The sequence below is a fragment of the Orcinus orca genome, chromosome 14 (genome assembly GCF_937001465.1).
Source record: "Orcinus orca chromosome 14, mOrcOrc1.1, whole genome shotgun sequence".
Lineage (NCBI taxonomy): Eukaryota > Metazoa > Chordata > Mammalia > Artiodactyla > Delphinidae > Orcinus > Orcinus orca.
The window spans coordinates 59,985,242-60,011,796 of NC_064572.1; the positions used below are offsets into that span (position 1 = coordinate 59,985,242).

Below are 26,555 nucleotides of genomic sequence, written 5' to 3' on the forward strand. Positions count from 1 at the left end.
GTGATTTAAGCCCCAGTCTCCTTCTCCTTTTTATTCACAGTTTTATGTGGGTTATAGCTATATCCATTTAAGCATCTTTTTGTGTGTGGTTGATAATGCAGATATATGTATGAATAAGGTGTATTAACTAGTGAGCAATTATTGCAAATAAGGAATTTGTCTACTACTTAGTGAGGGGTGTTTTTGTTGTTAAAATAAATAATATTTTTGAAATTAGTTCTCATTTGTTTCCTGAAAAATCCTCTTTTGTAACTGTTAATTTGTTATTCCTACTATTTTTGCAGACTGTGAACCTGAAAGCATTTCCGATTGGACTTTTGATGAAAATTGTCTGTTCTGTTGCTTGAGAAGAGATAAAGTAAAGGTAACCAAGAAACTTGTGAAACTTGTCTAGTGTGGTATTTTATAGTTTTTATTTTTCCAAAATTTGGTTACTTTGTTGGAGGATTTGTAGGAGTACTGATTCCATATTTATTCATAAAGGATTTGATAGTAACTCAGTTTTGCAATTTAGACTGTTTCTAGTCTGTTGATTAGCCTATTGAGAAATCTGTATCCCATCATGCATTGTTCTGTTTATTTAGTTCACTAGGCAGAATAATGAACTAGGTCTCAAACTGTTGTGTTTATTTTAAATATGAAATGTATGGTAATTCACGTAATGGGAGTCATTCGTACAGTAACATGGATCTGGATCAAGTAGTTATTAATTCATGTTGATTTATGATGGACTGTGGTTTATGCTTTAGTATGTTTCTTCATAATATATGAGCATGGATGCTGTTTGTGTTCAGTTGTAAAAATTGGCTCTACCTTTGCATTTCTATTGTTTTATTGCTTTGTGTTAAACATAAAAAGAATTTTGGTTTAGAAACATTTCAGTTGTTGGAAACATTTATTAATAATGGTTTACTCTCTTGCGTTTCTTTTTATGGTATTTCTGTTCTCTGCTTTAAAGCTTTGGAAACATTTTTAATTCCTTCCTCTCCCCTGTACACTTTTAACTTCAAATCATTGACCAGGTTTTATCAGTTCTTCCATTCTTTTTCTTTCTACAGTCATCACCATAGTTCAGACCTTTAGCATTATTTCTGGACTGCTGAAATAACATGATTGGTCTCTTAGTTTTCTTCAGTGTGTGAAACACTGCTACATGGTTAAACCCCTCTCCTCCCTACCTCCTCCTGACCCTCACCCCTCAAATGGTGTGGAAATGTTACCCTGCACTCAGTCTCCAGTGACTTTACAGTTATCTTTGGGATTCATTAGCCTCATGCTCAGTGCCTCAGTACCCTCCACAGGTCAGTCCACTTCTCTTTCTAATGCTACCCCACTAGTCTTCCATGCAAAACTGGTCTGATCGTTTGTATTAAACAACATTCTTTTACCATTTGAACTACAGCATTGCATACCCGTTGTTCTTTATAACTTGAAATTCCCCTTGCTCTTACTCTTACCTTGACTCCCCTTTCTTATTAATGGTACGCCTCTGCTCTTATTGCTGTTTCCACCCTTCACACTGTTGTAGTAAATATTATACCAATTATTTGTCAAGTAATATTCTGCCTTTTGTTGTTTATCCTTTTCTGTGTTTGAATCTTGTGTTCCTGACTACACTGTCAACCTCTGAAGACCATGAAACATGACATGCTTCTTTGTACCCCTGCATATGACCACTCTACCATTATTTACCATTGTTGGAAAGTTGCTTTAAAATCAAAGCCAATATAAGAGCTTCTTAACGTTCTTCTTTTGTGGCATCTTTTTCTTGCTTAAGTACATGAAAAAGTTTTTGCTGTGACTATCCAGGATGGTCTGTTTTTATTGAATTAATGAGTAAAGTGTTTTGAAATTTACTGTGGTTTGAAAAAGACCAGAAAATTAAGCAGCTACCAATGAAGTTAAAGTTCATCATTTTAAACTGTGTGTGTCTGTGTGTGTGTGTGCGTGCACACACATATGTGTTGTGACTGTCTAATGAACAAGTTATTTAATAGGCATTTTGGTAGCATAGAAGGAGCCAATGATTAATTACCTTTCTTTCAGAATTGGTTTGGGAGGAAAGCCTTTCTATGTTCAATAATTGAGTACAGTATAGTCTTGTAATATGATTGAGCTTTCCATTGCTATATGAGGATAAAATATTGCATGAATATTTTTAGAAGAAAACAGAAATAGCAACGCATGGAACCATGTAGCATTTAACCATGTAGCAGCTGTTCTTACTGTTCGTAGTTCTATAATTTTTAGTTAGTATTCTAATTAGGAAGAATATTTCCGTTTGAAAACCCACCTAGATCTGGGAAAGCTGGTTTTCTCCATTAGGCATTTCACTACCTGTCTTGGGCATTTATTTTTTTCAGAGACAGCCATGTCTATGGAAAATAGGAAGAGAGAGCCTAGAATATATAACTTGTCAAGTGTATAGCTTTAGTTGTGTTAGATTTAAAGTGATTTTGTTGAAACTCTTTGCAGGCACTTGGAGCATCTTATCTGAGAAGCACTAGAATCTGGAAATTAAATGTATCCATTGGGTTGAGGCTTGGCTGACTTAAGATTCCAAAAATAGAAGAAATATGTGGAGAGAATGGTAGCAGCCAAGAGGTGGCAGCATAGAGCACAATATTGGAATCTTAAGTTGGGGTTGGCATGCCAAGATGTCTAGATAATGTTTGGAAAAGCTGTTAGAAATACTGGTCTGATATTGGGGAATGAGATGGAGGTTATGCATATTTTTTAGTTAATTGGATTTTCATTGGATGCTGTTTGTTACAATGGATAAAGTAAATACGTTATTTATATTTACTTTTTAAAATATCTAGGTGAAAAATGAAGTTGCATCTTTGGAAAATATAACAAGTATTCAGCTAGAAATTAGTAAAACAATTGTTCATCTACACTTCAGCAGTTAGAAAATATATTTTGTAAGGGAAAGACAACTAACATTTTTTTTGAGCATATACTATGTGTCATTTACTTTTGTTTCCATTTAGTCTACACAACAATGCTATAAAGTTGGTTAAAGGCATCCCAGTTTTACAAATAAAGATATGGGAAGGGTCACAGAGACTAAGTTATGGGCAAAGTCACATAGCTGGGATTTGATCCATGTTTTTAGAATACATGCATTTTGATAACAAAACTAGAAACACGAACATGGAAAGTGATCAAGTAAGAATTAAGAAGCATTTGGGATTACTCAGTTGGAAAGGGGGAGAGAGTAAGAGTGTAAATGGGCATGGGTATATTTGAAATAGCCAGTCTCAGATGTGCTAGGAGTCACTGCCTGCCTGCCTGCCTGCCTGCCTGCCTGCCTGCCTGCCTGCCTGCCTGCCTTGCTTGGCTTTTACTTCCTTTCCTTCCTTTCCTGTTTGTTGGGCATGTAGTAGACATGCTAAAATATTTACTAAATGAGGAACTAAGAAGTCAGCATGCTTAATAAAGTTGGAGAATTATAATATTAATAGCTAACTGTTGTGAGTGCTTACATGTGCCAAGAATATATACAAAGTTCTCTGTGTATTATTCACTCATGAGGCTTTTTACTTTTTCTTAGCTTCTTTTTAAAATTATTTTAGACATATAAAACGGTTGCAAAAATAATAAAAAGAATTCCTCTATACCCTTTACCCAGGTTTCCCAAATGTTAACATGTTATGTAACCACAGTACAGTTATAAAAAATCAAGAAATTAACATTGATACAGTACTATAATCTGCAAGCCTTTCAGAATTCACCAGTTACCCCAGTAATGTCATTTTTCTGGTCCAGGAGCCAATCTAGGATCCCACTTTGTATTTAGTTGTCATGTCTCCTTAGTCTCCTTTAGTCTGGAATAGTTCTCAGTTTTTCTTTGCCTTTCATAACATTGACAGTTTTGAAGAATGCTGGCAATTTGATTTGTAGAATGCCCCTCAATTTAAGTTTTTCTGATGATTCCTCATGATTGAATTCAGGTTATGCATTTTTGGCAAGAACTCTACAGAATTGATGATGTGTCATCCTTAGTGCACCATATTGGGAAGCACATGGTGATGTTTACTTTGATCACTTGGTTAAGATGGTGTCTGCCAGTTTTCTCTACTGTAAGGTTTCTGTTTTTTTCCCTTTTGTGGAAATCGTGGAGACGTACTTTGAGATTTTGTAAGTATCTTTTTCTCATACTAGTTTCTCATCATACATTAATTTTAGCATCAACTGATGAATCTTGCCTGAAAAAATTACTACTATGGTGTTTACCAGATGATGACTTTCTATTTGTATTATTTCTTCAATCTCTATTAGCTGGAAACCTACTGTAAGGAAGAGGTTTCCCTTCTCTATTTATGTTTTTGTTTGTTTACCCATCAGTATGGACTTACATATTCTTATTTTGTTCTTTTGGTTATAATTTATTACAATCATTGTTTATTTTGTAGTTTGAATTGTTCTGGATTTGGCCATTGAGAGCCCATTCAGGTTGGCTCTTCATCTTTTTTTTTTTTTTTTAAACATGTTTCTATCATTTCTTTACTTTTTGGCACCAAAAAATATTCCACAACTTATCTTTGCTTTCCCTGTCCCAACCCTGGATTTCTCCAAGGAATCCTAGATTCTTTTATTTAGAAAATTGTATAAGAAAGCAAGGTACTAGGTATACTCATTGGTACTAGAACATCACTGCTTCTAGGCCTCGTCAGTTGTCTGAGCTAGGAAGTATGTATGTTTACTTAAATATATGTATACATACATCTGTATTTCTTTCTATATCTGTTAGAAACAGTCTTGTGAGGCTTTTGTTAATTGTAGGATCGTGTTGATAGTATGAAGAGCTGATCCAGTAGTAGTGAGAGAGTATTGGAGAGATGAGAAGAATTAAAAATTACTTTCATTATTTCATATCCCTAAAAATGGACTAATTCTAAGCAATGAATCAGTCTGTAGTAATGGCTGTTCTTGTACATGGATAGAGTAGAGATAGCAATTATAGAGTAAAGAACATGGATGTTTTAGTAACTAAGGATAATGTAAGATGGGATGTTGTACAAAAATATAAAATGTTTATGCCCTTAAGTTTATTATAAGACTGTTAGTAAGTTAGTAGTATTTGACTAGCATATTAGGAGAATGTTTTAAGAAGGTGGGACTTGAGCTGCATTTTTGAAGAATACATAGGTCTGGATAGGCAGACACAGGAGGGGCACATCTTGGGTGGGGCAGAGCATTTATTTTTGTAAGTAACCAGCGATAAGACTAGAGTCACATTATAGATCTCTTTCAGTGCCCATCTACCCTCAGGAATCATGTAACTAGATAGATTTCATTAGTCTGTCATGTGTTTACTGTGAACATTTCATAGTTTCCTCTGTTTTGTGAGTATACACTAATTAGAAGTTTAGATATATCCTTCTAACATTTTAATTTTTATTTCTATTTTAGCACATTGAAATTTATAGTAAGAGCAGATACTAAATCTAGTTATTATTTTCTCATTGTATTCTACAGCATGTATTTGTGTTGAATTATTAGTTTGGGCATATTCAGTGCTGCTAGATAATGACTTGTCTGTCATCTTGTCCCAGAGTACCACAACTCAGTAAGTATTCATAGTACCTATTATATAAAAGGAACTGTGGAAGAAAAATGTATCAATATAGTGCCTATCTATTAAGACTGAGAAAGAAGAAACAAATATGAGAAGTTTAAGGGTTATTTACTTGTGAGACTTAAATAGATACAGGGTAGAGTTAAATGGATACCACAAATTAGTACATGATTAACTACTTGCTCAGTTAATTGTACAAATCTAAATTGCAATACCGAACCTTGTTGTGTTTCCAGAGGCCTTTTATAGATTATTTTAAAAGATACAGGAAAACCACTGGACACAGTGAATCAGTGCTCATCCAAGATTAAATATCAAAGAGGTTTTTTTGGGGGCGGGGGCAGTTAGTGTGTGTGTGTGTTTTGTGTTTTTTTAATATATACTCCCAATCTGTGGACTTTTTCCCCCTAAAACAAACATACAGACTTGGAGAAACCATTAATCGGAGATTAACTGTATACAATTTTATGCGGTTAGAGTTAACCAATATACTTATCATACTGATCATTTGGCAGATTTATTGAATGTCTGGTTCTGTGATAAACCAGAGAGTATACCAAAGAAGTAAAAAGTGGATCCCTCCTTGCTTATGGAATGTTGGTGAGACCATGGGTGGCTAATGGAATTAAAGGAGATCTAAATTAGGGAGACTTAAATCCTCCATCCTGCTTGCCCAGAGTCAGAGCTCTGATATTGAGAGTAAAATTCCCTCCTTCATTCTCATATGTAATATTTGAAAAGGTAGTAGATAACACAAGAAAATATAAGTACGTAGCAGTTGAGAGGTGCAGCAGATGCCACTGGAATTTGCTTAATCAAGGAGATCAAATTCAACATGAACCTTAAAAGGATCTGTGTTTTAGACCAGTTAATTTGATAGTTATTTTTAGGATGTAATGGAGAGAAAATTAGAAGAGATTCTTGTAATCATCCAGAAAATAAGCCTGAACTAGGGTCTTGGCTGTGCCAGATGCATAAGGAAGGGATGTATGTAGAAAATCTAGAATAAAGAATCGCTGAAACTTCATGATTACATAAATGTATAGATAAGGGAGAGTGAAATGATACTGATGTTAGGCTTTCTAAGCCAGGTTGACTTAGCATGGTGAATTAACAGAGGTTGAGAAGTAAGACGGGGAAAGGTGTAGTGCCCAATTTTTATGGTGAGGATAATGAGGTTATTTGCTGGAAGCAGTTTGTGATGAAAGTAAGCATTTAGTTGGAAGTGTCCAGGAGACAGAGTTGTGGAAATTGAGTTGAAAGAAGAGGTCTGAGCTGAATACGTATTTGGAGTGTTCCTGAATACATACAGTGATTGGTTTATTTGAGCAGGTGAGATCTTTGGTGAGAGGTAAAGCGCAAAATAGTGAAAACTGAAGAAAACCTTCGTTTTAGAAAGTAGGAAGAAGAATCAGATTGAAAAGGAAGGTAGAATCATAGAATAAATGGGTTGCCCATCTTGAATCAGACATCTTCCTGGCCCCATCCTGGGTGATAAGTAGGGATATGGATTGTCACGTTTGTTGCTCTGATACGGACTTCTATGCCATTTCCTAAAATGGACCCTAAATGGGTTGAGGAAGTACCCCCAAACATACTCCATTGGGCTTTGAGAGAATAGCTTCTCAAGAACACTGGTTGTGGGAGCCAGACTATAAGTCTGACAGGGTTAATGAATAAGTGAGTGGTGTGGGAGTTAAGAAACGGATATAGACTACTAGTTTGAAAAGTTGTCAGTGTCAGGGATGTTGAAGGAAACAGGACCATAGAAGGAATGGGCAGTTGGTTTAAGTAAAGATATTTTGGGGAGGAGGGGGAAACACATAATATTTATACTCTTGAAAGAAAAGAAACTGGAGGAGAGGAAGAAATTAGTTATTAAAAGGAGGGAACAGTTGAAGAAGGCAAGAACAAACAAGAAATTAGTTACTGAATGGTGATGAGAGATTCTTATTGAAGTTAGAATATAGTCAGTGTAACTGTAGGTGTTAACCGTTGGCAGGAATTCAGCGAGGCAAGAATGCCTACGTATAAGAATCCTGGCTAATTGACTTGCTCACACTGAGGGCAAAGAACAGTGAGGAACTCTCAACTATGATGGCAGTGTTTTAAAAAAATAACAAGGGGGAATAGGCTGTAGTAACTTTATTCCTCTCACTTGAATTGCTACTTGGAGTTTTCTGCTTGTACCAGCAACAAAAAAAAGATAGTTTCAAGAAAATCAATAAGATTGTGTTGCCCAGCAATGCATTTTTGAAACCATTTTTTGGTTATTATTATTTTTTTTTTTCTAATTGAGGTATAATTGAAATATAACTTACTAGTTTCAGGTGTACAACATAATGGTCAGTATTTGTGTATGTTGCAAAATGATCATCACAGTCAGTCTAGTTAACATCCATCACCACACATAGTTATAGCTTTTTTTCCTTGTGATAAGAACTTTAAGATTTACTCTTAGCAACTTTCAAATATATAATACAGTATTTTTTTTTTTTTACAAATTTATTTATTTTATTTATTTATTTTTGGCTGCGCTGGGGCTTCGTTGCTACACGTGGGCTTTCTCTAGTTGCCGTGAGCAGGGGCTACTCTCTTCGTTGCGGTGCGTGGGCTTCTCATGGCGGTGGCTTCTCTTGTTGCGGAGCATGGGCTCTAGGCACGCGGGCTCAGTAGTTGTGGCACATGGGCTTAGTTGCTCCACGGCATGTGGGATCTTCCCAGACCAGGGCTCGAACCCGTGTCCCCTGCATTGGCAGGAGGATTCTTAACCACTCTGCCACCAGGGAAGTCCCTTTAATACAGTATTATTAACTACAATCACCGTACTGCACATTACATCCCTAAAACGTACTGATTTTGCAACTGGAAGTTTGTGCTTTTTGACTACCCTCACCCATTTTGCACCCTCCCACCACCACCAGTCTGTTCTCTGTGAGTTCAGGTGTTTTGTTTTGTTTTTAGATTCCACATAAAAGTGAGATCATACAATATTTGTCTTTGTCTGACTTATTTAGTATAATGCCCTAAAGGTGTATCCATGTTGTCACAAATGGCAAGATTTCCATAAAAAGCTTAGTATTATTCCAGTGTGTGTGTGTGTGTGTGTGTGTGTGTGTGTGTAAATAGTAGGACTGACCACATTTTCTTTATCCATTCATATATCTACGGACACTTAGGTTACTTCCATATCTTGGCTATTGTAATTCATGCTGCAGTGAACATCTTTTTGAGTTGGTGTTTTTGTTTCCTTTGGATAAATACCCAGAAGTAGAATTGCTGGATCATATGGTAGTTCTCTTTTTTGGGGGACCACCAAACGTTTTCCACATCAGTTGCACCATTTATTTTACATTCCCACCAACAGTGCGTAAGGATTTCAGTTTATCCATATCCTTGCCAACATTTGTTATTTTTTGTTTATTTTTTATTTTTACATAGCCATCTTAATGGATGGAAGATGGTATCTCATTATGGTTTTAATTTGCATTCCCTAATAATTTGTGATGTTGAGCATCTTTTCATGTGTTTGTTGGTTGGTTGTTTATCATCTTTGGAGAAATGTCTGTCAAGTACCTTCCCCATTTTTTTTTTTTTTTTTTTGCGGTACGTGGGCCTCTCACTGTTGTGGCCTCTCCCGTTGCGGAGCACAGGCTCCGGACGCACAGGCTCAGCGGCCATGGCTCACAGGCCCAGCCGCTCCACGGCATGTGGGATCTTCCTGGACCGGGGCATGAACCTGTGTCCCCTGCATCAGCAGGCGGACTCTCAACCACTGCGCCACCAGGGAAGCCCACCTTCCCCATTTTTAAATCAAGTTTTCTTGTTGTTGAGTTGTAGGAGTTCTTTGTGAATATTCAGCCCCTATCAAATATATGATTTGCAAATATTTTCTCCCAGTTTGTAGGTTGCCTTTTCACTCTGTTGATCATGTCATTTGATAAACAGAAGTTTTTAAAATTTTGATGTAAACCAGTTCATCTGTTTTTACTTTTGCTGCCTGTTTTTTTGGTGTTATATCCAAAAAATCATTGCCAAATCCAATGTTATGAAGCTTTTCCCACTATGTTTTCTTCAAAGGGTTTTATAGTTTTAGGTCTTTATCCATTTTGAGTTTATTTTTGTATATGTTATAAGGTAAGGATCCAACTTCATGCTTTTTACATGTGGCTATCCAGTTTTCCCAACACCATTGGTCTTTTCCCCCGTTGAATGGTCTTGGCACCCTTGTCAAAAATCGTTTGGCCATATATGTGAGGGTTTATTTCTGGACTCTCTATTCTGTTCCATTATTCTATGTGTCTGTCTTTATGTCAGTACTATATTGGTTTTTTTAAATTTATCTTTAATTGACATAACTGGTTTATAACATTACATGTTTTATGTGTGCACATTATATTTCTACTTTATATATACACTACAGCATGCTCACCACTAAAAATCACCATACAGTTGATACCCTTTATCTCCCCCCCCACCGTTCCTAGTATCTATGTGTTTGGTTTGGTTTGTTCATTATTTTGTTCTTTTGGTTTTGTTTGTTATATTCCACACATGATATTTTTCTTTCTCCATCTGACTTATTTTACTTAGCTTAATACCCTCAGGTTTTATCCATGTTGTCACAGATGGCAAGATTTCATCTTTTTATGGCTGAATAATATTCCATTTTTTATATATATATATATATATCACATCTTCTTTATCCATCCATTGATGTGGAGAAAAGGGAACCCTTACACACAGTTGGTGGGAATGTAAATTGGTACAACCACTATGGAAAACAGTGTGGAGATTCCTCAAAAAAATTAAGAACAGAACTACCATATGATCCAGCTGTCCCACTTTGGGTATTTATCCAAAGATTACAAAAACTAATTGGAAAAGATATATACACCCCATGTTCATTGCAACATTATTTACAATTGCCAAGATATGTAAACAACCGAGTACCATATTGTTTTGATTACTGTAGCTTTGTAATAAGTTTTAAAATTAGAAAGTGTGGTACCTCCAACTTTTTTCTCTTTTTCAAAGTTTTGGCTATTTGGAGTCCCTTGAGATTCCATATGAATATTAGAATGGATTTTTGTATTTCTGCAAAAAACACCATTGGAATTTTGATAGGGGGTACATTAAATGTGTAAATGATTTGGGGCAGTATTGACATCTTAACAATATTAAATCTTTGCCCTTTTATTTCTTGGATTTATTTTTTCTTTTAAAAGATTTCTTCAATTCCTTATTTCTGAATTTAAAATGAACAACTGTATACTTCATACTTATTTTGTCAAAAGGCACCAGCCACTGTGGTTGAAATAAAGGTACTGTGAATAATTAAAAAGTTTTAGCCACAGATGCTATTTTCAAGAAATCTGTAGTCTAGTGGAGGAGGTAAGAAATATTTATATATAAATAAATACAATACAGGTTATATAAAACTAGTTCTGTGAGAGCAGCATATATAAAGTGCTATAGGAGTTTAGAAAAAGGCAGGATTACCCTCAGCTAGGCTTTGTAATACTGTTACCTCCAATGTGAAGTTGGATATCCTTGTGTTTATAGTGGTCTTGGGCACCTAAGGAAACCCACAGTCATTACTGAGAGCAGATTAGAAATTCAGGAAGTCTTCTGATTGAAATTGGGTTGTGGATGATAATTGGAATAGTATAAACTTTTAATTTCCAACTAGTGGAAGGATATAAGAAACACTTGTTATTGACTGGGGCGGCTTGCATTTGTCTTTTAATGTTTTAAAAACCATACATGTGTAATGGAAGGAAAACTATAACAGTAAGTGCTGATTATAGATACTGGTACATTAAGTATAATGGTAATAATAATCATTTGGTACTTGCACTTTAGGCTTAATTTCCAAGTACAGTAATAACAATTATATATACTGGTAAGAGTCATTCGTGGTAAGTTTGTTGTACATTTTTAATACCTTATTTAACTCTTGATATGTGTTCAGGCTTCAAACTTTGTTGTTTTCCTATTCTTTAACCTGTTGGTCTGCTTAACAAAATTGAAGGTAACGTTGACATACAGTAAACATTGTATTAAGCACAACAATTCATACTTGGTTAATGTAAAAAGTAATAATTTACATGAAGTAAGAAGGTTTCTTTTTAGGTAACTGACCTTAAAGAGTATAAGCATTTAACATGGTGGAGCCATTTTCCCTAAGACTTGCTGGCATTTAAAATAATAAGACATAGGAGAGTGGTATTTAAATCAATGAGTTGCATCTTGTCAGCTCTTTTTAGCTCATTGCTTGAAATGTCAGTAAGCCATGGGTAGCGGACATGACTATAGCTATAGGCCCATGTTCTACTCACATAGGCCTTTCTAACATAATTATTACAAAACCTGCATGCATACATATGCTTCTAATTCCCAGATTTTCTATACTATATGGTGTGAATTTTTTAAAAATACCATTTAAATTTGGAGAATCCCAGTACAGCGTGGGAATGGTCTTGAATTCAAACAGGAACAGCTCTAAAATGTCACCCCTTCAGTTTTGTATCACACTTCTTAAATATAGACCATCTTACCTTTCCCAGGTGAAACTTATTTTTTCTTTTATTTCCTTTCTTGAGGTATTATCTCTTAAAAAGAAAATCTGCAGCTATGTAAGTGACCTTCCCCATTCTTATCCCCCCAACCCAAACTCAAAGGTGATAAACTTTAGAGTTGCAAAAGAAACTTTAAGAAATGTTAATCTTTATTTTTTGTTTAAAGTTTAACTTTATTAACTGTTTATTGCCCTGAGAACTAACTACCATGCCGATATAATTTTGTTGCTTCATTTATTCAGTAATGTCCTTGCTATTTTCAGGGATCAGTAGAGCTACTTTTGTATAGTTCTTAGAGAAATTTAATAATTCTATCAGGGGTCAGAAAGCTGTGACCTATTTCCAAATCCAGCCCACAGTCTGTTTTTGTAATGTCTGCAAGCTTAAAGAGGTGGTTTTGGAGGGGGAAAAAAGAGATGTTACTGTATGTGGCCTGCAAAGCCTAAAATATTTACCATCTGGCCCTTGACAGAAAATGTTTTATTCTGTTTTGAATATCTTCATCAGGTTGTTGAGATTAAGAGAATGCTGAAAGTTTTTAACTTCCATATCCTACTTACTATTCTCTTTGTTATTCTTCCTCTAACTGTGTATCAGAGCAACAACACAAGCAAATATAATTTAATGGCAGAACAGCTAGGATTATAGAGAAGAGGGTGGGAGAGGAACAAGGGAGATTTGGCTTGTAGAAGAAAAGTAAGATTCAGCATTTGTCCAACCTACTTTTTTAAACTTTTAACTTTCAAATAATTTCACATTTATAAAAAAGTTAAAAGAATAGCACAGAAATTTTCATGTGCCAATCACCATTTAACATTTTGCCACATTTGCCTTATTAATTCATTCTCATTCTTTCTCTGTCATAGATACTACATGTAACACACACACACATTTTCCTGAACCACATGAGAATAAGTTATGGGCATCATACCCTTCATACCTCTTTACTCCTAAATATTTTCATGTTTATTTCTCTGTTTCCTAAGAATAAGGATATCCACTTACTTAACTACACAGTACAGTTACCAAAAATCAGGAAAGTTACTTTGATATATATCTAATCTATGAATCTCGTTTAAATTTTACCAATTGTCCCAATTACTTTAATAGTTTTTTACCCACTCCTTTAGTCCAAAAATCCAATTTAAGATCACTCATTGAATTTGATTTTCACTACTCTTTAGGCTCCTTTGAACTAGATGGTTCCTCAGCCTTTTATTTCTTAGTGACATTTACATTTTTGAAGAGTGCACGTCATTCATTTTGTAGAATGTCTCTCAATTTAGGTTTTCAGATTGTTAGTTCATGATTAAATTCAGGTCATGATCTTTTAGCAAGAATATTAAGTAAGTGATGTATTCTTGTCAGTTTAGTAGGTGATGTTAACCTTGGCAAGGTTGATGTCCACTGGGTTTGTCCACTGAAATGTTACTGTTTTTCCCCTTGTGATTAATAAGTAATTTGTACACAGATAAGTTGAGACAATGTATTTTTTTCCTCATCAAACTTTCATCATTTCAGTTTTAGTATTGATGGTAGTTTCTTGCTGGAATAAGTTATTTTTCCAATTATTTGAAAATAGTGATCTTTCTAACTCCGTTATTTCTTTCACATTGTTTAGTTGGCTTTACACTGTGAGGAAAAGCTTTCTCTTTCCCTCTATTTGTTTGGAGTCAAGATTCTTATTCTATTCAATAGGTTATCATCTAGTGTCTGAGATCTGGTTAGTGGGAACCCCTTCAAGTTAACCTATGTCATTTTTGACATGTCCCCATCATTTTTTGAACCCTTTCTTACTTTCTGGTACAGGATATTTTGGGTTCATTTTGGGTCTTTTCTGTGTTCCAGTACTGGATTCCATTTTCGTAGGGAGAATCTGGTTCCTTTGGTGAGGAACTGTTAACGTATACACCTACTTTTTTGTCCAATCTACATACAGCTTCATTAACAAAGACCAGATGTTGGGCAATAATCAGCCTCCTTATCTTCATTTATATCTAAGGATAAAGCAAAAAAAATCAAAATACCAGCAATTTATGGCCACTGACATACCTATTCAGAATACTATGCAAAGAAGTAGATGGCAAGTAAAAGATACTGTTTTTTAACCTAAAAGTATGCTTGCTTGAGGAGAAAGATATTCACATGAGTTTTTGAAAATGTGTCACATTTCTTTGTGACTCTGAAAATGTAAGTAAAAATCATTTCTTTGATTTCAGATGTTAGTTCAGGAGTCACAATTCAGTGATACATTCAGTATCTAGCATCTTTAATACCCTAAACCTATTTTTAATTATTTTTATTGAGGTAATATTTATACACAATAAAATAAATCCATTTTAGAGTACAGATTAATGGATTTTGGTAATTGTATACAGTTGATAACTGCCAGCACAGTCAAGGTACAGGACAGTTTCCTCACCTTAAAACGTTTTCTCATGCCCCTTTGTAGTCAATCCCTTTATTGGACCTACAGACCCAGGCAATCACTGTAGTTTTTTTCTAGAATTTTCTATAATAGGAATTATAGATATGTAGTCTTTCGGTTTTGACTTCTTTCACTTAGCACAATTTTAAAATATTCATTCCTGATTTTGTATATGATGTTTTGTTCCTTTTTGTTGCTGAGTAGGTCTCTGTAGCATGGATATGCCACTATTTGTTTATCCATTCATTTTTTTAATAGACTTTGAATTGTTTCCAGATGTTGACTGTTAGGCTTATTCACATAGTCTTTGGGCATATATTTTCATTTCTCTGGGATAAATACCTAGAATTGGAATTACCAGGTAGTATTGTAATTGCATATTTAACCCTATGAAATACTATCATACGTTTTACCAAAATGTCTGAAATGTTTTGCATTTCTATCAGCAATGTATTGGGAGTTCCAACGTTCCACATTTTGACAACATTTTGAAACTTTAGCCATTCTGGTTGGTCTGTAGTAGTATCTCATTGTGATTTTAATTTTCATTTCCCTGATGACTAGTGATGTTGAGCATCTTTCTCTATACATACCCATGTGAAACATTGTAAAACCTTTAGCTGTTTTAAAAAAAATTATATTCTGTCTAAAACCCCTTGCCGGTTTTTTCTCTTAAAATTCATGGTTTTTTGTCCTGTTGAAGAAATCTTTGCCTAATCCAATATCAAACACAGGAAAATTGCATATTTTCTTCTAGAAGTTTAGTAATGTTAACTCTTACATTTTGATTTATGATCCATTTCTAGTTAATTTCTGTATATGGTGTGTGAGTTAAGTGTTGAGACTTATTATATTCTGTAAGATAATCCAGTTCTAGCACCATTTGTTGAAAAGAGCTCCTCTCCCCCTCCAAATTGAATTACTTTGGCATCTTTAAGTCAGTTGATCATATACATGTAGGTGTATATCTGAGCTCTGTCCTGTGCCATTAAACTGTATGTCTATCCTTACATCAATACCACAGTGTCTTGATTGCTATATCTTTATATCTTGAAATCAAGTAGTATGAATCCCCTAACTTTGCTTTCTTTTTCAGACTTGCTTTGCTAATCTAGATCCTTGACCTTTTATATAAATTTTAAAATTAGCTTATTCTTAAAAAAAAAAAAAGCCCTTTAGAATTTTGATTAGGATTGCACTGAATCTATAGATCGGTTTGGAGATAACTGTCACATTAACAATATTGAGCCTTCCAGTTTATGATCATGGTTTATCTCCTCTTTATTCACATCATCTCTGATTTCTCTTAACTTTGTAGTGTCATTTCCCTTCAGCCTGAAGAATTTTCTTCAGCATTTCTAGTAGTACAGAGAGATAGTACTTTAAGTTGTTGAGAAAAGTTGTAAACTTATTTGGAAGCATCTTTTGGATGTTTGTTTCTTTGCCATTCCCCAAAAAGTAGTAAAAGATAAAAGAATATATTACATGGATTATATAGTTTGAGATAACCAAAAGCTTAAGAAAGAATTGGAGGTCTTTTCTGGTTGAAGATCTCAGCCCATTCAGTATATCTTTTTTCTGCTTTGGGTGATGAGTCATTAGACCACAAAGTGTTGACGACTCGCTGCAGCTCCCTTTTCCTCTACCTCTCCCTACCACTCTCACAGCTCCCTTAAAAGGATGTTGGAAAATTGACATAAACTGGTGAGGCTACCAGAGAACATAGCAACTGGAGACAGACGGCCTACACTTTCCCCTGAAAGCCGTATACAGAATTAAGTTTTAAGTTTTACATGCACATATGCACACATTCTTCATTTTGCCAGTGCTAGCAGTTAGAAAATAAACATTCTTTTCATGACAGTAAAAATGTAAAATAATAAATATGTGGGAACTATATGAATAAACAACAGAATTTTGAGATTCATTAAATTTTAAAATAAATGTAAAGCAGTTCCTAAAAGAGAAGACTGAATATTTTTAAGGATGTTACTTCTTCCTGAATTACTTTCTAAATATAATCCTATTCAGATCAAAACACGTCTTCTTTGGAGAGCTGGTGGTGGTGGGAACAGAATTGACTGAGTGATTTTAAATGCAGTCTGAAAGAATAAAGCTAGAATAACCAGGACATTTTGGAAAATATAAATAACAAGTGGCGTTTGCCTTCCCAAATACAAAGACTTTTTATAAATATGTAATAATTTTTAAAGTATGATACCGATGATGCTTTTTTTCAGTTTTCAGAGAGAGCATTTAAAAAACATAACGACTACTCCCTACCCCAGAGGTACAGAATCAAAAGCTCTGGGAGTATGTTCTAGGCATGTATGCTTTTAAGAAGCCCACAGTAGATTCTGATATGACAGAATCACCTCTGGCTATGAACCAACCAGTCTAGGTAGACCAATTCCTGAATCGTGAAGGAAGCAACTTGTAGGTGATATAAATTCCAGTTCTGATCTCAAGCTTTATTCCTATTTAGTTCTGGGCCAAGAACTTGTTTAATAAATAGGGATAATAAATGCAAAAGAACAGTGGCTTTTTATTTACAGAAGAGTATGTCACATCATTTTGTTGTTTTTTGCCACACCATACATAATGATTCTTTTTAGAATTCATGTATGAGGGAGGGGAAATGACATGAATTGTTTTAACTTCCTATCCTCTGACTATTGTATTAGCTTTTTTAGCTCTGTGTCATAGGAACTTTTTTGTTCTTGTTGACTAATTTTGGTGTACTTAAGTACAGTGAGGGAGGATGAGCTGCATTTTGTTTATGCACCATTGCTATAAATTTTTAACTTGGTGAGATGCACTTGAAAAGAGTATATGGTTTTGTGGTATATTTTTCATCTTTGGTTATTATTTGGTTAGGATTATTTTAATCAAAACAACTATTTAACTGGTGAAATTATTTTAAAATAATTATTTGAACTCAGGGAATAATTATCTTAAGGGCATACAGTAAATGGAGAATCATTTGTTCAAAAAAAAAAATCTAGTAAATCTCAGTAAGAACAAGAGTCAGTGACATATGAGCCATGACCCACTCCCACCCACTTCCCTGAGCTCAGTTTGAGGGACGCTCTACTCTGAACCGGAGGGGCAGACTGTGGGCCTCTTTTATACACTCTAGATTCTTGTTGCAGTAGCCTTCCTGCAGGCAGGCGAGGTCAAAAGGCCTGTAAGGGCCCCCTTCCCTCACTCAGCCTTTACTGTGAGTGGAAGTCTACTCTAGGCACAGCAGGCTGAGAATAGTAGGCCCCAGTTGCTGGGCCAGGCCTCATTCATAACGCAGAAGTTCCATCCAGGAGGGGCAAGTCATCCGGCACCCCCACTCATAGAGCACAGATGTTACTCTGAGAGAATTGGGTCACTGTCGCAGCCCCCAGTTCCTGTGCAGAGTGGCACAAAGGTTCTTCCTAAGGGAGAGGCAGGCCTTAAAAACATAACTCTGTAGCTCTCCCAAGGAGACTGACTTTATTTGGAGCAGAGCTTGCGAAAAGATGTTGAAAATAATGAAGATCTTTGTGGTGAACAGTTAAAAGGAGGCTGGTAGCTCCATGATACTAATAGCAACAAGTGAAATAGCAGACAAGTTAGAAGTTTAAAAGAGAGAACCAGGAAAAAGAGGAAGTGCCCTCCTGGGGTTGGAGCAAGCCTCAAATGCTGGCAACACCCTGCCCCTGCAATGAGGCTCCACTCTTATTGGATCAGACTGAATGCAATTTATGCCCCAGGGTGTGGCAAAAACAGTAGAACAGTTAGTAGAGACTAACAGCTGGGTTTGTGACACCGCTATAGGCAGATCAACCAGAAGCTTATAAAGGAGAGACCCAAGAAAAAAAACTGCCAAAGAGCTAAATTCATAGTTATTCCTGGTGGACAGAGAGACTGTGCATGCTCAAGATAGCATCCTCTGAGAAGTGCAGTCAGAGGCTGCGCACTGCTGGGGAACTAGAGATAAAGAAAGACATTTTCTAATGAGAAAAGGGCCAGTCTATAACTATAAATGTATTGTCTTCTAACAACAGAGCCCCAAAATGCATGAAGCAAAATGCTACAGAATTGAAGGGGGGAATAGACAATTCAGCAATAATAGTTGGACACATCAATAGCCCACTTTCAGTAATGGATAGAGCATCTAGGCAGAAGATCAACAAAGATGGAAGACTTGAACAACACTATGAATCAACTAAACTTAGCAGACATCTATAGAACACTCCAACCAATAAGAGCAAAATATTCATTCTTCTCAAGTGCACATGAAACACTTTGCAGGAGAGACCAAGTGCTGGGACATAAAAAAAAATAAATTTTAAAGAATTGCAATTATACAAAGTATGTTTTCCAATCACAGTGGAATGAAATTAGAAATCAGTTACAGAGGAAATGTGAGGAATTCACAAATATGTGGAAATCAAACTAAGCATTTCTAAATAACCAATAGGTCAAAGAAGAAATCACAAAGGAAATTAGAAAATAGTTTGAGATGGATAAAAACAAAACCAAAGCATACCAAAACTTAGGAGATATAGCTAGCAGTGCTTAAAAGGTAATTTATAGCTACAAATGCCTACATTAAATGAAAAAGATCTCAAATCAATACCCTAACTGTCCACCTTGGGTCTAGAAAAAGAAGAGCAAACTAAATCATAAATAAGCAGAAATAAGGACATGAGTAGAGCAGAAATAAATGAAATAGTAAAATAAAGAATGTCATCAAACCAAAAGTTGGTTCTATGAAAAGATCAATAAAATTGATAAATCTTTAGTGCTGAGCAAGATAAAAAGAAGATTCAAATTAGTAAATTACAAGCAATATAGGAGAGACCACTACTAACCTTACAACAATAAAAAGGATTATAAGGGGAATACTGTTGATAATATGTATGCAAAATATTAGATAATTTAGATGAAATCAGTGTAAATGCCTAGAAAGACACAAACTACCGAAACTGACTTGAGGAGAAACAAAATCTGATCAGACGTATGTTGCAGGTTGAATTGTGTCCCCCCAAAAAGATAATGTTGAAGTTCTAACTCCTGGTATCTGTGAACATGACCTTACTTGGAAATGGGGTCTTTGCAGATGTAATGAAGTCAAGATGGAGTTATACCGGATTCAAGTGGGCCCTAAATCCAATAACTGGTATCCTTATAAGGAGAGAGAGTTGGAAACACAGACACACACAACAGAGAAGAAGGACATATAAAGATGGAGGAAAAAATTGGAGTTATGCTGTCACAAGCCAGGAAACAACAAGGACTGCTGGAAACCAGCAGAAGCTAGGAAGAGGCAAGGAAGGACTCTTCTCAGAGCCTTCAGAAGGAGCCTAGACTTTGAGACTCCAGAGCTTCGAGAGAGTACAGTTTGTGATAATATAGTAGCCCTAGGAAATTAATATGACCTAGAACAAGTAGAGATTGAATTAGCCATTTTAAAACTTTCAAAAAAGAAAAGCCTATGGCTAGATGTCTTCACTGGTGATTTCTACCAGATATTTTTAAAAGAATTAATACCATTTCTTCACAAACTTGTCTAAGATAAAGAAGGAAGATTTCCCCATTCTGTGAAACCAGTATTATTTGAAAATCAAAACCAGGCAAAGACACAAAAAAACAGAACTACAGACCAATATCACTAGTCCGTAAAACTACACACCAGTATCACCACCAAAAATCCTTAACACAATATTAGCATACCAAATCCAGCAACATATAAAAGCTGTTATACACCATTATTAAGTGAGATTTATCTCAGTAATGCAAGGTTGGTTCAACACCCCAAAATCAATTAATGTAATGCAATGTATTAACAGAATAAGTGGCAGGAATCACATGATCATCTCAATAGATGCCTCCCCAAAAAGCACTTGGCCAAATCCAGCACCTTTTCATCATGAAAACGCCCAACAAACTAGAATAGCAGGGAACTTCCTCTACTTGACCTACGAAACTACACAGCTAACATGGTACTTAATAATAAAAGACTGACAGTTTCTCCCTAAAATCAGGAACAGGACAAGGATGTCTACTCTCATCATTTCTCTATTCGGCGTTTTACAAGAAGTTCTATCTTTGGAAGTTAAGCAATAAAAAGAAACCAAAGTTATCCAGATTGTAAAAGAAATAGTAAAAGTATCTGTATTTGCAGATGACGTGATACTGTGTATAGAAAATCCTAAGAAATCTACAAAACACTATTAGATTAATAAGCAAGTTCAGTAGAGTAGCAGAATACAGCATTTTAAAAGAACAGTTGTATTTCTATACATTAGCAATGAACAATTTAAACAAGAAATTAAGAAAATTCCATTTACAATAGCTTTAAAAAATAAAATATTAGGAATAAATGTAACAAAAAGTGGAAGATCCATATACTGTAAATGACAAAACACTGTTGAAAGAAATTAAAGAAGATCTTAATTAATGGAAAGACATCCCGTGTTCATGGATTGGAAGTCTCAATGTTATGAAAACGGCATTTTCTCCCAGATGATCTGTGCATTCCCTGTCAAGACCCTAGCCAGTTTCTTTGCAGAAATTGACAAGTTGATCCTAAAATTCATATGAAAATTCAGGAGACCCTGAATAGCCAAAACAATCTTATAAAAGAATACATTGGCAGGACTCACACTTCCCAATTTCAAAACTTACTACAAAACTATAATGATCAACATAGTGTGTTACTGGCATAAGGACAGATGTATTGAGATCAATGGTATAGAACTGAGATCCAGAAGTAAAATTTATGGCCAGTGATTTTTCACAAAGGAAGTTGGACTCCTTCTTATACCATACAGAAAAATTTAGTTGAAATGGATTATAGATCCAAAAGTAAGTCCTAAAACGGTAAAATTTTAAGAAAACATTGGAGTAAATCTTCACGACCATGGGTTAACCACTAGTTTTTTAGATACAATACCAAAAGCACAAATAACAAAGAAAAAATAGACAAATTGGAATTCATTAAAATTAAAACCTTTTTTGTACTTCTAAACAGTAGCATCAATGAAGTGTTAAGAAAGCTTATGGACGGGAGAAAATATTTGCAAATTATATGTCTGATAATGGACTTGTATCCAGAATATATCAAGAATTCTTACAGCTCAACAATAAAAAGATAAATAGCCCAATTAAAAACTGGGCAAGGGCTTCCCTGGTGGCGCAGTGGTTGAGAGTCCGCCTGCCGATGCAGGGGACATGGGTTTGTGCCCCGATCCGGGAAGATCCCACGTGCCTCAGAGCGGCTAAGCCCGTGAGCCATGGCCGGCTGAGCCTGCGCGTCTGGAGCCTGTGCTCAGCAACGGGAGAGGCCACAACAGTGAGAGAGGCCTGCGTACCGCAAAAAAAAAAAAAAAAAAAAAACTGGGTAAACTGTATGAGTTTACATTTCTCTGAAGGAGATATTTGGCCAATAGCACACAAAAAGGTGCTTAACATCAGTAGTCATTAGGGAAATGCAAATGTAAATCATGAGATACCACTTCTCGTATATTAGGATGGTGTAATCAGAAAAATAACAAATGTTCATGAGTATGTAGAGAAATTGGAATCCTCATTGCTGTTGGGAATATAAAGTGGTGCAGCTACTTTGGAACATAGTTTGACACTTCCTCAAAACAGTAACATAGTTACCATATGATCCAGAAATTCCATTCCTAAGTATATATCCAAGAGAAATGAAAATATATATCCACAGAAAAACTTGTACACAGATATTAAAAGCAGTGTTATTCATATCACAGTAGACAAAAAGTAGGAACAACCCAAAAAAGTTCGTCAGCTGATGAATGGATAAAATGTTGTATATCCTTAGAACGGAATGTTATTTGGCAGTAAAAAGGAAGTAAATACTGATATATGTTACAACTTGGATGAACCTTGCAAATATTATTCTAGGAAAAAGAACTGAGTCACCAAAAAACCAAGTATTGTATAATTCCATTTATGTGAAATTTCCAGAATTAGTTAAGTCTTATAGAGACAGAAAATAATACAGTGGTTGACCAAGGTTGGGAGAATGAGGAGTGACTGTTACTGGGTGCAGGGTTCCCATTTGGGATACAAAAATGTTCTAGAGTTAGATTATGGTGATGGTTCCACACTTATGTGAATATACTAAAAAAGCATTGACTTTACTTTAAATGGGTGAATTCTATGGTGTGTGTATTATATCTCAGTAAAACTGTTTAAAAACAAAATGAATAGATGTGACTGTGATTATTAGGAACCAACTAAAAGTAAGCTGTATATTTCAGAGTACAAGTTGATAAATTGGTGTTTGGTTCAATAAAGAATATGTAGCAACTGCCTTATTGAATGCTAGGTTAGTTGCCCTGTGTTGATTTAGGTTAGAAAGTAGCCTGAATGCTACATTAAACATAGTTTAAGTATAGATATTCTGTTCAAAGTCTGACCACACTGACTGAATGTAGGGCTAAAGACTTAAGTATAGTTGTGCCATGTAATGTCTGATTTTTGAAAATCAGTAAACAATGAAGTGGCATTAAAGTATAATGTAAATGAGGATTTTATCGAACTCTCTGTAATACCTGTTCCTGTTACATTTTAAATGTTAAATCTGTATCAAACTTAGATTATTTTTTGTGATTCATTTTTAAAAGTTACTTTCTTAATAATTTCTTTAATCCATAGAAGAGAATGTTGGCAAATACAACTATAATAGAGGTTTGTGTAATGATTCATAACATTTAAAATATTTTGTTTAAAAAATTTTAAACTAATTATGTGGCAAACAATATGTCTTACATGGAAATATTAAGGGATCACTGTTTTAATTTGAGTGTGCGAGAGTTCTTCATAGTGAACTATTTACAATATATAATTGATGCTGAATGTGTCTTTGCAAAATGCATATTTTGATTGCACTGTTGACACAGTCCGGTGATGGGGAAATCATAGAAAACCAATTGCAGATATCATTGGGTGTATTTAAAATTTTTGAGGAAATCATTTGTGGATTGTAACATGCCTTCGGTATCTTGTTTACTTCCTTTTCATTGTGCCAAGGTATGTCCCATTTTCTTATTTAGAGCACTTTTAAGTTTTTCATGGTATAAGTAAATGCATGTGTTGATACATTGCAATGAAGAAAATTATATGCACTTGAACTCTTAAAAGATGTACTTTTTCTTCATACTCTTATATTCTACTATCATAGTTTCCTGTTTGTTCATTAGCTACAAGGGTGGAAGTAAGTGTAAAGCTTTGTCAGCCTAGTCCAGTGCTCCTGCAGTCTGAGAGCATATTCTGGGAGTCGTCTAGTGCAGCATTTTGAAACTTTGTGATTAGGACACACATTTTTATATTGCAAACATATATATATATATATATATATATATATATATATATATATATTTTGCAAACATATATATATATAAAATTTTTATATTGCAAACATATATATAAAATTTTTACCCTTAAGATACTGAACTATTTAACTCTTATAATGCAGTGCATTGTTTTTCAGTTTTTTTCTTCTAGTGCTAGTTTTGACCTATTAATTTCACAACCCACTAAAGATTCGAAAGTTATCATTTATAAAATAGTACTCTAGGGACAGAATTAGGAATTCAGGTGCATTATTTTTGAGTTTTCCCTCCTAATGGCCCTTTTAAAATGTTTGTTTTGTGTCTAGAGAAAATATACTAGGAGGGCAAACATGATTGTCAAATGAGATTTGGTGTTTAAGATATCTTTTTATCTGAGTTGGGTTGTCTATAAACTGTTGCTGTAGTGTAATAAGAACCGATGTATTTGAATACTCAAAGAAATTTTCCCTTTAGTAATTATAGTTCAATTAGAGTTAACCTATAAATTTAAACAAAACTCATAATCAAAAAACATGGATAAAAACACCCAAGGCATATTTTTCTATTCAGTTTGTTTTTGTACTTTTGTGGAGATAAATATTATGCTGAAGGTTTAAAATATTTTAATTGTATTAAAATGATTTGTCTTATCTGTTACTAACATTTGTCTTTGATTTTGGATCTGTGCTTTTGATATTGAATGGGGAAAGATTTTTGTGCAAATATTTCACCAAATATTTTTGCAGGGACACTTAGTCGGTCTGGATGAACCAGCTTCGGGAGCTGGGCAAGAAGCTCTGCTTAAACGAGAGCAAGCAAAAATCATTCGATTCGAGAGACAAGCAGAAGAGTTCCTCAATGCAGTCTTTTGTAGAAAAGGTTGGTTCCAGTGAAGAATGACATTTAGCATCTGCTTGTCTTATCTTAGTCTCCTTAATTTCAATGTCATTTTAAAAAAGAATTACCTTTAAAAACATTTTTCTTTATAGTATATTTTATAATTCTCTGTATTCCTTTGGTCAAGTTAAATTTGGAATAAGGTGAAGCAACCCCTCTCCCTCCTTTTTGCTCTGCAGTGATGGTGCCATGTAAGATTTAGTTAAATAATTCTTAAAATTGTTATGAAACTGTGAAAATTGTATGGTCTCAGTAGTTCTTTATTTTGTTAGACAAATTTTCTTACATAAATAGTCACTGTTGGGAGTTCCCTGGTGGCCTAGTGGTTAGGAATCCAGGCTTCCACTGCCGTGGCCCAGGTTCATTCCGTGATCAGGGAACTGAGATCCTGCAAGCCACACAGAGCAGCCAAAAAAAAAAAAAAAAAAGTCACTGTTTTAGCCACTGATAATCATAAAGCAAACTGTAAAATTTTAGTAATTCCTCACTGAAATTTCATTTGGAGAAAAAAACTACAAAACTTAATCTGAAAATTAGATTTGCAAACTTTTTTTCTCCTTGAATACAGCCTTGTTTTACTAAAAAAATTTAAATTATTAAAATTAGAGAAATTCTTTCTAAATGAATTTGTATTCCTTAGTTATGCCGTCCCTCTAGTTCCAAGATGGAGGTTACTATGATAGGCTCTAACGAAGTTTTTTACAAACTTCTGATAATGCTGAATATCCTTATTTCATCTTCAGCAGACTCAGTGATTCCACTTTCTTTAATATTTCTTCACATGTTCTAGTTTACACCTCTCATTCCTTTGGAAATTCCCTTCTCCATTCCGAAGTTTGAGGGGTGATTTTTGCCTGTACACTAGTTAAAAGTCTGATAATGCAGATTCTAATCGGTTGGTTACACTTGGAGACCAGCTGAGCTTTTGGTTAATGTGATCAATATTTTCAAAAGGGAGTATGAGGTGAAGTGACATGAAATTAAGGAATACATAAGATTTTTGTTTCCAGAGGCACTTTTTTTTCTTCTTCCATCAGATCCCCAGGTAAAATTAAATCTTTTAGTACTTCTCACTTCTCTTTTAATATCCTCTAGTACGCTCTCACCTAAAGCTCCCAGCCAAGGCTTCCATGCTCACAATACCATTTCCATAAAGTACCCTGATTCCAAAATTATGTTCAAAATGTTAGTTTTATGAACTTTTGATTATTTTATTAAAGTAACTCACATTTAACGTATAAATGACTGATAGATCAGTTCTTTCAGTTTATTAACTAAATAAAATATTTTTCCAGCTTCTCTGCTACTCCTCTCCTTTAGGATGTTTACTGAGTCATGGGTCTAATGCTGCAGGAAAATGCATTATCTGAAAAGAGGAACTCCTCTTCCTAATTTACATGGAGGAAGCACTTGTCATCCAGTCTTTGCTTAGAGGGAGTTAATGAGGTTAATCACAAGCAGATAGATGAAGAGAAGTCTAACCTGCTTCTCTACTAGTCCCATCCCTTTGTCATGTAGGTATAACTTAGGTTAAAATTCTTGTAAATTTTCTTATTTAGAAATTTAGTTTGGGGCACATACCCTTTTGGAGAGGAATTCTTACCTTGGAATCAGTCTTGAGAGATGAGAATCCTCTGAAATTGTATGTAAAGTTAAGTTTGTATATTTGTCTGTCTACTGGCATATGATGCTCAGAAAAAGAACTATTGCTTTGCAGTTGGAAG

General features: G+C 34.9%; 1 protein-coding gene across 13 annotated transcripts in view; it reads left to right on the forward strand.

Moving 5' to 3' along the window:
- The window catches only part of LCOR (ligand dependent nuclear receptor corepressor), a 136,211-nt gene that overhangs the window by 62,091 nt on the left and 47,565 nt on the right, over positions 1 to 26,555 (forward strand). For 8 of the 13 annotated variants that reach the window (XM_033425683.2, XM_033425675.2, XM_033425690.2 and 5 more), the window contains 3 exons: positions 285 to 364; positions 12,190 to 12,222; positions 24,681 to 24,813. Coding sequence is in view for 10 of the 13 variants with exons in the window: in XM_033425675.2 (XP_033281566.1) it covers positions 285 to 364; positions 12,190 to 12,222; positions 24,681 to 24,813 (246 nt within the window). In the remaining 3 variants the exon portion in view is untranslated. Of the gene's footprint in view, positions 1 to 284; positions 365 to 12,189; positions 12,223 to 24,680; positions 24,814 to 26,126; positions 26,346 to 26,555 lie in introns of those variants that run through there. The other 5 variants (XM_033425676.2, XM_033425691.2, XM_012532535.3 and 2 more) reach the window with 3 other exon arrangements.